A 14667-nucleotide genomic window follows, 5' to 3' on the forward strand; every position below is an offset into this window, starting at 1 on the left:
AAATGCTTGAGCCTAGCACTCTGAGGTGAGCGGAAGTGTGTGTGTGTGTGTGTGTGTGTGTGTGTGTGTGTTGTGTCGGCCCGTTGCCAGCGCTGGTAATGACTTAAGGGGGTCAGGAAGATATCAGAAGCTGGCATGATAAGTGATGACACCCTCATGGGAACAACTTTAATGACTTTCCTTGTCCAGGGAAAATGGACAAAGAAGATCTGGACAGTTTTACTGCAGAGAAACGGAGTCAAGCTCTTTGCTGTGCAAACTATTAAGAGTTCTTTCTTTCTTATTTATTTTGAATTCTCAAACGTTTGTCTTGCAGTGAAACCCGGCCGAAAACTCCCTCAAAGTTCTAGACAACAACCTTCTCACACCTTAGGCTTTCATCTGTTCTGATGACCTAATGTTAGAGATGCACAGAGAGATTGGCTGGAATCCAGAATCAATTGTCTGCTCTCAGAAACGTCAAATCTGATCAAATCCCAACCGGCAAATGCACCATACTAACAGCTTCCACTCATAGCACTCTTTGCGGTGGATGCTGGGTTTAGACATGCAAGAAGCATAAATAACTGGAGATAAGCCACAAATGTTGGATTGCTATGGCTCATCCAATCTTTCCTTACAGTTAATTCACTCATTTCCTGTTTAACTGCCAATCTCTAAATGTGCAAGGTTCATGCTTAAAACCAAACAGGTTGAAGCAAATCTTTATTCAAGCTGTGAGAGTCTAATTAACAACAGATACCAATCTTTTATAACAAAGCACATCGTCTCCAAACTGACAGACACAGTGTCTGCTTTTTAATGAACAAAAGTGATTTATAATCCAACACTGAATGTTGTCCCAAGGTAATAACAAGCCAATTATGAAAATCTGCACATTTCCTTGAGGCTATTTAGTTAAGAGATGACGGTTGGGACACAAGAGGGGAGACTGGGGCTTTAAGGGGGTTCATTAGTAAGGTAAACAAGCTAAAGTGACACAACTCCCTGACTGTGTGAAAAAAACAGCAATAGCAGAACTTCATCCACTGGTATGTTTACAGCTGTGTCTGTGAGAATCAACTACTTCTCTGCTCACAAGCTGGAAGACATTACAGAGTTCAGACAGTCCTGTTGACCGCTGCTCAACAGCTAACTGAGTCCTGTTTCACAGGCTCAGCACAGCAGAGGTGACTTCTAACATCACGTGTGTTTGCAGCCAGCAGCTGACCAGTCCCCTACTCACCACAGCGTTCTGCCTCAACAAATACAAATACCACGCAGGGGCTAGAGCAGAAACGGACACGCGTCTAAAAGACCTGCGACACATCCGATCAGATGCCTGAAGGTCAGCGGAAATGGCATGCAGAGCTGCCAGTCAGCTGCCTACAGATGTGCATGTGCTCGCTCGGAGAGGAGCGGAGCCATAGATACCGTTTAATTGAAGGCTGAAGTTATCAGATAGCATGCGACTCAGCTGTCAGTCAAGATGCAGTCACCGCGGTGACGCTTGACAGTGTTCTGCACCACTGACGACATCAGGAAATGGCTGACTTTCAAGAATGGTGAGGGGGCGCTTAGACAGACACACGGGCAGACAGAATGATGGTGATAAAGTCGCACACACACACACACATTAGACTGATATGGGGGGGGGGGGGGGGGGGGGGGGGGCACAGATTAGAGGAGGGACATACTGAAGGGAATTAGAGCAGAGGTGGGCAGGCAAGGACAGTTATTCTGGTAGAACCAACATACTGCACTGGAACCAGGCACCAAGACAATCTAATTATCTACAGAGAAACCTGGACCTGGCCCATGCAGCCCATTTGACAAGAAACTGGGGAGTGGGTGGGACCTTAGCCTAAAGAGATTGCAAGTCAGTGTGCGAGCTGTGTTTTTAAATCTGAAGAAAAAGTGAGCAGAAGAAATGTAGATTGCAAGTGCTCCAAAAGATGGGGAAAAAAGCTTCAATGCTGCCAGATCTTCTCTAGCAGATGACTTGATGCCAGATCACAGAACATTATTACCCGCTTTCATAGGAGAACCTGGAGAATAGTCAGCAAGACGTGTACCTCTGGATATTTTATATTTTGTGATATCGGATATTAACTTGAAAGTGTGAGTCCTCAGCAGGGTTTCTTCTCCTTTAGAAGCAGACACAAAGTGACACATTTCCCTTCCTGCCTTATTCATTTAGCTTCTCTACCTTTTTGCATCCTCCACTCCCTTACCTTGCATCTAATTAGCTACGCTCTTTATCCTTCCTAAAAATATAAACTGGATATAAAGACATCGTGACTCACTTTATTAAGACTTTTTAAATCACAGAGCATGACAACCTCAGCTCTGGAGGAAGTCAGTCATTTTTCCGGTGGTTGTCCTCAACACAAATGTCCAAACACAGTTTTTTACTCTAGCTACAGTTAGAAGAAGCAGTGGTTATATTTACACAGCCGCAACTTATTAGGAAAACATGCATATGCAATACTTTGGTTGAATATTACAAAGACTTTATTGGTTTGCAATAACACAGATTTTTCTCACTACAGCATCTTTTGCACTAAAATCTGTATCTTTATGGGATCAACTGGTCATATATATTTTTGGGGTGCAGACCATGAATGCATTACACAATATTAGCCATGAGACAGTTAGGGATTGAGATGAAGACATGGACTAATTATTACTCGAATAACTAACACTGAAACTCTTTAAGTTAATCTATGACCTAATTTTGGGAAACTCAGAAGGTGGGATTTGGAACATGCTCCAAATGAGAGCGGTGAGCGAGAGTCAAACGGGTCTAAATATAAATGAGCTGTGTAAGAATGTAGCATAGAAACAGCATGAAGGATTTGGTTTTAGTCACAGATAAAATGATCTTGGAGTCATCGCAATTTGGGTCAGCTTTTATATAGTTTGGAATGTCCACAACCTTTCTCTCCAGAGCCGGTGGTATTTTATGTAGTCTATGCCTGCATTTTTTTCTCCGAGATATTTCATCTGAGCGTATGGGTAAGGGAGAAGGGTTGTTTGCGAATGAGAGGGTGTCGTGTCATCTGTGAATCCAACAAGCTAAACATTCCTGACTCTTGGAATATATTCCAGTCAGTCCTGTGTGATTTTGCACACACTGATATTGTGATGACTAGATATTTGCAATATATTGTGCAGCTCAACTTGCATTACAGCATTCTATTAATATAATAATTATATATGCCCCTTAATAACTATTCTTTTTCCCACCAATGACACCTAGTTTCAATGGAAGTAGGATTTATTTCATTCAGTTCGGCTGCTGGCAGCTCCTTCCTGGCATTTACAGTTTTCCCTCTCTACTTAACGATCTCACATGGTGGGTGGGTATATGTAGATGCAGGAGTACTAAGACAGGAATGAGAAATGGGTGTTCCTTTGCTGTGTCATTTTCAGGCTCCTGCAAGAATGTCTGAGGCTCCAGAAGTCATCATGGCCAACATGGGGAAACCTAATTAATTTAGCAGCTTTTTGACAGCTTGTAAACACAACACAGAGTTACCGGCCCAATTCTGCAAGACACACAGCATGCAGGGGGAGCACGAGGGTCATAAAGGGATGCTGCATTTCACACGATGTATGTGGGAGTGATTTAGTTAATGATGCAGGTGGCTTTTATTGTTACAATTAACCAATCCTTTGTCGGGTTTCTGAAAAGCTTGTGAGACACACATAGAAACACAATCCACACCATGCTGGGACTGACCTGCTCCACCTACACTGTCCCTTATCCTCAACAAGGACATCTAAATATATCCTATTCTTAAATACATCTGGGCTTTTTAGAAGAAACATGGCTACACAGAACTAAAACACGTTATTTATCCCTAAATATGGCTGACTGTCTACACCTAGACATCAAGACTGCACGGTAAAGAAATGATGTAGTTGCGATACTACTGCTGAAAATTGCGATGATATAAATTATAATTAATTTAAATGTTTCTGAGTGTCTTGTTTCTTTGCCATTAGTATCTCAGCCACTAAATACATACAGGAAATCAGGTTTTCGTATTAAGACCATAGATAGAGTCTAACTGGCAAAAAGGCCACTGAGAAGCAAAGAATGAATGCATAACATTTGAAATGTAATATTCTACTAAACATTGTGTAGTCTTTTGAGAATACAATATTGCACAAAACCACTGGTTCTATTTACTGTGCAGCTCTAGTAAACACGCAGTCTAGTTACAGGCGAGCATTTTTCCAACCTACAGAAACAATGCGTCGTATTGTCTGCTGTTTAAAGGCTTTTTAATGAGATGCTCTAAACAGGCTCTACTCTAGCTGGTGGACCAGCTAATAATAAATAAATGTTATTGATTACATATTCTTATATAAAAGCACTTAGATCATCGTTACCATACTATGAGAGGAGCTGGAAAAGGTTTAGAAAGGATCTGCTTACATCTGGGTACTCTTTGACAGGCACAAACAGTTTCTCCTGCAGGTGAACGATGGGCCCGATCGGTTCGGGCAGCTCCAGCGGGTGTCTGTCCACAAGGCCATTCACTGTGTCGCTGTACATATCTTTACGCACTCTGTTGATCTCTGAAACACAATTAAAAGGAATAAAAGATTAGCAAAAGGGGAAATTACACAGTTTATCTACATGAAATAAAATGCTGACATGTTAATTTTGACTTATGTGCAAAAACCTAATGTAATATATAAACCTAATGTAAATGCACTGGCTGTATTAGGATTTGTTGGCCCTCAGCTGTATAAATGCCAAGAACTAAGATCCCACAGATAAGGACAGCACAACATTAATACAACATGAGCGATTGCAGTATTGTTGAACATTAGAAGCGATGAACTGACATTTCGCCCAATCTTTTCTTTTTTATTAAAGATGCTCCAATCAGATTTTTATGAATAACTGCATTTCCTGCTATCAATGAGGTCATATCAGCTGAATTTTAAACACACACAACTGATTCTTTGACAGAGATGATGCTGAAAATGAAGGAATAACAAGATTATCTGTTAACCTTCATCTTATCTGTGCATCAAAACTATGCATTTGGATGACTAAAACTGGTGGGAGTTGTAGTTCTGAAGAATTTCATTAGGAGGGAAAAACCTCTAATATACCTTCTGCTCACCAACCACTGATCTGGGTCTCCAAATTCTAGATGTTTGCCTTAAAAAAAGGAGTCAAGGGCAGGGAAAGTCTATCAGCTGCTCAAACAAATTACACTTGAAATATAACAGCCTAACAAATATTGCATCCAATCAGTCATTTGTGATTCCAATACTGCATATATACTGATTCATATTTGATATATTGTGCATCTCTACCACAGATGTATGTTACAGCTACTCTAAGGGGTTAAGGCCACTGTTTCCTTCCACCTCCCTCAGCAGAGGCTTTAGTCTGGCTCCTCCATCTGAGTAAGATGGAAAAAATAAGACTGGACAAAGAATCAGGTTCTGTATATCCCACCTTCAGTTCTGATCCAACCAATGGGCCTTTTTTGACTGAAATACTGCCACCAGAGACCTCAAACTGTTCCACACATTCACATGCTCATGTCAAAACCTTATTTTCAGCTGATTGTAAGACTAACAGCCTCCCACAACAGAAGAAAAGAGTCAGGACAAAGAAAAGCAGCTATTCAGAAACATCCATAATGTGTGAAAATGTCAGACGATTGACAGCTGCAGTTATGACATACATTAGAAGACAAAAGACTCGGGTTGCACTGTAACATGCCGAGTTGCCATGACTGTACAATTATACTGTCACCAAGACAAAAGGGCCAGAGAAACAGGATCAACAGGCAGAGATCAGCGAAGACGGGTTCGAGTGAGAAAAGGTTGCATAACAAAACTTCAGAAAGAACATATGGATGTTGGGTCGGGTACGTGGCAGGTATCAGGCTCCATTTCCAACATCCTGACACGTTTCCCCTGTAGGAACATCCAAATTAAACTGCAGCTAACTATAGATGCCCTGAGTAAAGCATCCCTGACCACCGAAGCTCTGACGTAAAATCTAAAAGGCAGGTCAGGTTTTAGTATCGCTCTGCAGCATGTTCTGGGTTTAAAGTTACACAGGGTTCCTTTGAGATCAAACATCCATACTTTTCCAGACTCACATCTTCCAATGAATGGACAGATAACATTCAAACAATGGATAGGGGAATTAAAACAACTTTCAGTACTCTTGCTAAACTTGCTAAACAACAAACTGCTAAAATTGCTAAACATCCCCACAGTATTACACTGTATAAAGAATTATATGTTTTGTCTCTTCAAATGAACATTTCTAGACAGGCCAAAGCTCTGCACACATGCTGCATTGTTGGAAAAGTGCAGAAGAGTCGGCAATGACGAGACAAGCTAATATTGTCCAGCTTGGAGCATTACTGCCTTCTAAAACCAAAATTAGTTAAAAGGAAAACAGTGCTGGTCCAATGCATCTAAGACACATGTGTGTCCTGGATAAAAAGATGAGAAAATGCCTTATTTATACTCGACAATGCAACCCAACAAGCACTAGCAGCAATACCACCACCTCCAAATTGTTACTTCCTCTTGCTGAAATGCCACATTAACATAAGGGGGCTGAGCTGGGCCATCAACGGAGACGTGCGGCATTTGACAACCACTAATTTTAGCGCTGCAACTCTCTTTGGAAGCTCTGCATTCACTTAAAAATTACCCCCTGCCTTACACGGCCGAAGAAAATCATTTATCCATTCGTCCGCCCCGGCCGGCGGGAAGGCTCATAAGCATGGACTCGTGGGTTTTAAGTGTGTATCGCTCACTTGAATGTGATGGAAGGTGTGAAAGGAGAAAGCCATAAACAAAAGAAGAAAATAAATGGACTATTGGAAGAGAACTTTTCTTTAACCCATCTCCATTTTCATTTTCAGAACATGACCTCTGTTCTGTTTGGTCATCAATGATGATGTCGAGTATTTAAAAAAAATCATCAACGTGAATTTGATAGTAAAAAACAAAGTGACTTTACTACTCTAACGCACTACGGCAGGCTGTGGGGACAGTATCGTCTCCACAGCAAGCTGAATGCAGACTGTGCTAAGCAGCGGTACATTTTCTGCAGCACGTGGAGTCGTGGGCTACTCTGGACGGGTCAGCAGGTTAAAACAAACCCAGACCACCACGGTGTGGTGGATCATTTTCTAATTCTTCTTGTCATTAACACACATTGGACACGTTGTGTTGAAGTGTGCCCAGACAGAAAAGATCAATGCACTTCAACTGTGGGTATTTTTTTTAGCTGGAATTAGTGGTCAGCACCTTCGAACCTTCGGTGCAGGTGGTCATAATTTACCAGTACTCAAAACAGAAAATGAAAAGAACAAATGTTGACTAATGGTGAAAAGATTAGTCTACCAAAATAACCATTTCCTGTAGTGTTAGTAAATACATCCAAGGAAGGAAGTTGAAGGCACCTTGTGGAGCCCCCAGACATCCCCAACCCTTCTGTGTACCTGGACACTATTCTATTAACTTTGTGTTGATACAAATAGCATAAAATATGACCAGGTTGGGGTTTTTAAAGTGAATCAAAAGTTTTCAGGGCGTTTTTTTTGTTGTTGTTGTAGCGTTTCATATGGCTTTTTGAAACCAAATAGAGCAATTTGTGTCACGTCTTTTTATTTTATCTTATTTTTCATTCTTCTGGGCTGAAATTTGGTCATTTCACGTTAACATTGTTTTCAACTTGGTGAAGAGATTTCCATGTATTGTAAATCTATCGATGTGAGAATATATGGAATATACAAAAATCAACTTTCAACTTTGTGAATTTTTCTAAAATAAAAAGAGAGTAAAATAAAACTGCCATTTAAGGAGGAAAGAAATGCAGAAATGTAACGAATATCTGGTATCAACTTTTTGCTCCAGTTTTTTTCTCCAGATAAGACAGATATTTCTTTGGCAATCTTTAAAAGAGTATTTCTTGCGTCAAAAGGACACTGGTGGAGCACAAAATGAAAAGACCCCTTGGGCTACAAAGGAAATAAGACACAAAAGACAGGACATTAACCTTTAGCGTTGTTAGAGGGTGTGTAGAAGGTCGATTAGCTCACAAAAGGACGGAGAAGAAGTAAAAGTAAACCCAGAGTGAAACGAGTTGGGAGTAGATGTATGCCTCCAGACTCTTACTAATCTTTTCTGCCTCAAAGTTAAAACATCTCTCTCTTTATCCATCTGCCTTTTGTTTCACTCCGTTTCAGTAGTTGTGAAAATCTAAAGTAAAAGGGAACATGTTACAGACAGTGCTTGCATGTCTATCTGTTCTTTGTTAGAAAAAGAAATGTTTCTGTTATCCTGGCCTTAAGGAGGGATGTGTTCCCAGAGGGAGAGAAAAGGATGACAGGTGGAGAGGTCCGAGGTCCGGCCTTAGGGATATTTTAAGGGAAAACTTTATTCACAACCTCAAAGAACTCAAGAGTTCTATTAAAAACAACAGACATGCCCAGAAGGAGGCGCTGTAATCAGGTTAAAGACAGGTGAACATCACACAATGAGACCTGCTCCATAGAACGGGAACAGGTCCATTAAGAAGCCAAAAATAGACTCGTTCTGTCCTCTGCGTGTGGGCTCAAAGCCAACCGTCCTCTGACCAAGCAGCGCACCTCTCTCCACGTGCAAAGGAGAGAAAAGGGGAGCAGAGCACCAGAGCAGGAGAGCGAACAAGTGTAATAGCCAAGTAATCAATGTGGTCAGCTCTGCAAGAGAAAAGCTGCTTTGGGTGCCTTGTGATGCCTGGTATTAGGCTGATAAAAATCTGGCACCTGAAACAGATCGAGTCCAACACCAATTAATCTTCAAGCCAAAATGATCAAATGTTTAAACTCTGCAGATGGTCTGAATGAGTCTTTGCTGGGTCAGATGATTTAACATCAAAAACATGTAGCGTTCAGAAGCCACTCATCTTTATCTGTTGGCACATGCTGCTTTGCTCAATGCATGATTTCAACTAGAAAACAGAGGTTCTACAGAGCTGGGGTAAAGATCGAAGTAATGAGATTCCCTCCAAAAGAAACCACAGCAATCATATATGCACCTAAATGTGCCGGTGCTGAGTAAAACAACTCGGGAGAAACACGCTTTTTCACTTTAAAGCTGAGCACAAAGCCTGGTTACCCTTTGCAGAGGGGAAAGGATTTGGGTGTTTAATGCATTCCTGGCCTTTATTCACAGCAGAGACAACTTTATCCAAGTTGACCCTAGACCTCAGCCGTTTAGGGGTCTGACAGGCCAATCATGTGGGAGAGGGTGTACTTTTAAAGCAGAAGTGTACTGTGCATATTGGGAAGGACACAAGGAAAGACGTCTCTGCATTTCTAGGTTTTATCAGCAACTCATAGCTCGTCTTTCCGCTCTCTCTGTCTGTGAGGTAAAAAAAACAAAACAAAAACGTTTCTTTAAGGTTCGATCCTTTTCTTGGTTCCCGATCTTTGATGTAGAAGCTGACTGCAGCTGCACAATCCTTTGATATTCATACAATAACTATTCCTGTTCCTTTAATGACTTTGCTTTGCTCGCAACATAGTTAAGCACAGTTCGCCCTTCATTCCTAAAATCAAAATTAAGTATGTTTAGTTTAGTTATGTGCTGCTGACAGAGACATTTACCTGTTTTATAATCCTGAAGAGTCCAATCCTGGTCTAGGTGCATTAGGAAATGTTGAGAATCTTTAGAAAATCTCATGGGTCAGGTAATCGTGTGCTAACTTGACATGAAACACAGATGGACAAAGAATGCTGCTTTAAAATGTCGCCTCTAATCATTTTTGTCTGTTTGGAAATATGAAATCCTGTTATACAGCAGAGCTGTGGAACACAGACTGTTCTCTCTGACACACACTGCAACACAACAGAAACAATCAATGATCCACCATAGCAGAAAAAGCTCTTTATGTCTAATTTATAACCCAAATACATGACAGGAAATCGGCTTTTTTCTCTCAAAAATGAAGCTGTTCCCACCTGTTTTCTGTTTTAAATGGATGTTGTTGGGGAAAAAAATGTATATCTTGCAATCTCCATTTTCAGGTATATCAGTAAACGGTAGTGCAGTATAATGGGTCCGGTAAAGGAGTAAAGGAGATATGTTGTCATTGTTTTTAGTTTTATTTGTACAGATTTCTCTGTAGGAATTGGCTCTATTGAAAGATGTCCGGTAATGTAGAAAGAGACGGCTATGTAACTTTAGGCTGTTTTTGTGAAAACATTGTTGTATGTTCCGATATAAATGTCATTATTAACGCTTCGTTTTATCCAGATAGTACAAAAAAGCGAATTGTTGTCACATTTAGTTCACAAATGGCCATTATCTGCCACAGCAGGACAGAGCTTTACAAATCTACCATCACTACATCTATATTAGTAACCTAACCTTTAACCTGTGGCTGCACCAGTATTTTACCTCCCACTGTTAACCGGACCATTACCAAATGATTCTGTCAATATGTCACTTTATACAGAACACATTACTAAACCACAGTAAACAACATCTGTAAATCACCAGCTTCTAGCCTAATTAAGGATATAATGTAGCTCAGGAGATTGCTAAATTAAACATAAAAATTTTTTTAAAAAGCATAATCCAACAAATCATCACAGACTGAGCTTAGAGCCTCAGCATTACAGTAACAGCTGTGGTCAAGCTTTAAAATGAAATATAAACTCATTTTAACAGTTCCTAACTGGGGAACCTTGCTTTTGTCTGTTCCCCAAAATTTTAATTAATGTAGACCCATCCTAAGAATAAAAAAAGCAGGTTGTGATCGAGCTGGAATATGTTGCAGTTTTAAAATGATGTTATTTTCCTCTTTCCTTTCGGTACAGCGTGGAATTCACACTCTTAATTATATTCGATCACAATGTGCTCGGGTTGTATTTCACAGCCTGTGCTTGTACTTATTTATTTCACAGCCTGCGCTTGTACTTATTTACCTTTATAACCAGCAGAAACATGATCCAACCTGTATACCTCAAACAAATACATCCAACAACAGCTGACGTGACTCAACATGCAGTTAATCCAAGAGTATCAAATATCAGGGCTAAGAAAATCACTTCATAGATTTAAACATCAAAGTTTAGAGGTTTGCTTTTTTTCCAGGTTAGTAGTGATTTATGTGCCAGTACGAGATATGAAGATCATATATCCAATGGCTTTTGTTGGCAATTTCATAGTTTTCTGATATTAGTAAATTGTGCCATATATTATTGGTAAGCAAGGAGATATTCGTAGCAATAAATCCATATTTTTTTCCACTGCTCTTTTTTTTTTTTTATTATCAGTTCTTCCAACATTTTCTGTGACCTTTACCACGTTGGCCGCTGTAATCAGCGCTGAATGCGAGTTCCTACAGCAGTAAGACTCCTTCCAACAGGCTGCATCTTACAACACTTAGGAAACATGACTATGCTGCTTTCCAAACAATATTAATAACATTAAGCTATTAATGATGCACTCACTGATATTACAATGGAAATATTTGGAGTGAGGCTTAAGTGGAGGAATATCAAGGCTGTAGATACCGATCGGTTCAGAATGGCTTTCTGTCCTCACATTTTCATTTTAAAGCCCTTTTGATTTTGTCCTAAATAAGACGCCAGAGAAAATGACAGAGTTTTTTTCCCAGGCCGTATGGAGCATCAAGTCATTATTCATATTGATCAGTGCCTGGTTGCAATATATTGTGAAGTACTAGACGACAAAGCCGCATTAAGTAAATTTTAAACCTGCTCTTTAAAATCCTTAATAAGGTTATCCCCTTTTGTTTTTATTTTATTTTTTTCTTTCTGGGGGGAGTGGTGGCCTAGTGGTTAGAGAGCAGAGCATTTGTGTCCTGGAAAGGCTACAAGTACCCTGGTTCGAGTGCCACTCTGGGTCCATAAGCAAGACCTACACAATGGCAGCCCACTGCTCCCTAAGGGGTGGGTTAAATGAAGAGGATAATTTCTCCATTTATTGTGAGATCAATAAAGTCAAAATTATTATTATAAATATGTCTCATTCTAAAGTTTATTTTAAAAAGTTACAGATCAGGTCTATATAGCAGCTTAAGCCAGACATTATTCAGATATATGCACAGACCTTCACAAACTGAGGACTCTCCCATGGCTTCAGCAGGAAGAAGAGCCGTTTTTAGCCCAAGGGGAAGATTGTGTCTCAGATTTCTTTTATAAAGCAGGTAAAGTGAAAGGCTTCAGGATCACGCTTCTAAGCAGACAGGCTGCTGTGTACAGAACTGACATAAGAAGGTTTCTGGACTCCTCTGACTGAGCCAGGTAAAACACACGTACACACAAACACACACACACACCAGAACATGGGTAAACAGCAAGCCAACAGAGCAGCTTTTCTTCCATCCAAATTGCAGACTGGCATTACTTTCTACAACAGGGAAAAACCTGCTTACACACAGTAACAGAAACAATGTTTCTGACGCAAAGACTGTGGTTAAAATGCTGGGTTTAAATGCACACATGAACATATACAACTCAGCCAACTCCATCCTTGAAAGCAGCACGTTCTGCTCTCTGATCCTCAATAATGAGCTGCAGCTGCTGTAAATAACAACACAGACTATATAACAACTACAGCCAACTACATGCTGGACAGAGTCCCCACAAAAACTTCAAGTATACACGCAAGACATAAAAACAAACAGCCAACTCCTAACTAAACATTAAAACACCCACACACACGAGCTAATGAGCCTGTGTGCGTTTGTAGGCAGGGCTCCCCCGAGAGCATGAACCCACAGAAATAACGCTCCGCACGGAGGGAGGAGGAAAACCGCCTCGGAGAAAAATCTGCTGAACAAATACAGCAGGAAGCTCCGCTAACTCGCCTTAGTAGCCACTGGTTCATGCTCAGTCTACAGATGGGGAGATTAAAAGCAGAATCCTACAGCTGCTCTGAGACAAAAGGGCAGACAGGGAGAGTAAAAGAGCTCCAATAATCCGGATTACTATAAACCAGAATGTAATGACACAGAGGCAAAACATATTGTTAAACTGTACGCACTGCTCAGAATAAACGGTACTAAGATTTAATAAAGCTTGATCAGCGGCGGTATGTTTTACAGGGTTCACATATGCAATTATTTTTCTAACATTCTGGATTTTCAGGCAGAAATACTGACCTTTAACTGCCTGTAGATTATAATAAACTAAGGTTAAACCACCACACAGCCTAGGCAGTGAATGAATACCATTTGACTGATATTCTCAGCATACCAAGGATCCTACTGGAAGCCATTTGCTGCCATCTAGTGTTCAGAAATATGTCCATGTGGCTTAATTTCACTTATCTGCATACTAAATAGTGGTGTATTTGTTTTCTTTGCGCTGTATTGATGGTAATATCTAACTAAAAGACAACCTATTTAATATTTCCTGTAGTTCTAAACAAATTCAGGCAGTAATGGGGTTAAATGGTCATTTAGATCCATAAATCAGGAGACAAAGCAATGCTCCATTTCTAAATCTATAAATCTTGGGCTTCCATGGACTGGAGTCTCGCACCCTGAATGCAGCTTCTATAAAGCACATTTCTGGATCGTTTGCATCTTAATTCTGTTTAAATTTGTTTTAAATAATAATCATAAATAGCATTAGGTGCTTTTTTGTGTTTTAGAACTTGGTCAATCTGACAAAAAAGTTTTCTAAAGAGCAGAAAAAGTAGTAAAATTGTTCCTTTTTTTAATTCTTGAACAAGCATGCAATCAGTCAAAAACCAAAACAGTGATGGATAAGATGTTAAATGAACTAATGATGTGGCAAAGACATCATTTAAATAAGAAACAAATAAGAATGACTGCATTTAATAAGCATTTATAAGACTTCTATTAAAAAGTCAGAAAACAAACATCTTTGCACACTCACTTTTACGTTCTCCAAACTTTAAGACTGTGAAGGTAAACCGGTTTTATTCTAAATCTTTTAGACAATCAAATCTTCCCAAAGTCAGGAAGCAATAATACATCCCACAAAAGGCGTACCAATCAACTGACCAGAGACTGGAATCAGACCATTTTTTTCAGTTTAAGTACTGAAGAAGCCAAAATATATGTCTCATTTATCAAATGCAATGAAACTGGAAATTCCTGCCATTTTCTTTCAATGAACACATCAACAAACAGCAGGTACTTCAATGCTTTTTAAAAAAAAACTTTTTTTAAATCAGATGATGGTTAGGGGCACATGCCTTGATGTAAAAAAGGCGTAAACTCGTAACTCCCTGTAATTCCTCTCTATTGAAGACCCTGCAGTACTTAACTGGTCAAAATCAGAATCTGAAACACGTCAAGAAATCGGTGTCAGAAAAGGCCTTATTGATGCATCTCCAATCGTTACTTCTTCAGGTTGGTCAGAAACAGGAAGAAGTGTACTTCTTCTTCTATTGTGCCTGAAGCCCTGACAATATGTATTCTAAAATAAATGTGAACATGTAGGTGTGGGGATGGCCAAGAACAGCAATCAGCAAAGCCATTTATCATAATCGGTGGCAAGTGTAATGTTTTCTGGAGCTGTCAGCGTGACTGTATGCAGGAAGGGAAAAAAGGTGCCAGGCTGAATGGGGCTTTCTGTGACTTCTGGCAGTAATGGGGACAGCGTGCTATAAAAAAGTGTCAGAGCATGTTAGTTT

General features: G+C 40.0%; 1 protein-coding gene across 7 annotated transcripts in view; it reads right to left on the bottom strand.

The window, feature by feature from the left end:
• The window catches only part of qkia (QKI, KH domain containing, RNA binding a), a 96158-nt gene that overhangs the window by 58835 nt on the left and 22656 nt on the right, over positions 1-14667 (bottom strand). For all 7 annotated transcript variants that reach the window (XM_047345825.1, XM_047345829.1, XM_047345827.1 and 4 more), the window contains exon 2: positions 4427-4569. In XM_047345825.1, coding sequence (XP_047201781.1) covers positions 4427-4569 — 143 coding nt within the window. The remainder of the gene's footprint in view (positions 1-4426; positions 4570-14667) is intronic.

Source organism: Girardinichthys multiradiatus, chromosome 19 (assembly GCF_021462225.1).
Source record: "Girardinichthys multiradiatus isolate DD_20200921_A chromosome 19, DD_fGirMul_XY1, whole genome shotgun sequence".
In the NCBI taxonomy this organism is placed as follows: Eukaryota; Metazoa; Chordata; class Actinopteri; order Cyprinodontiformes; family Goodeidae; genus Girardinichthys; species Girardinichthys multiradiatus.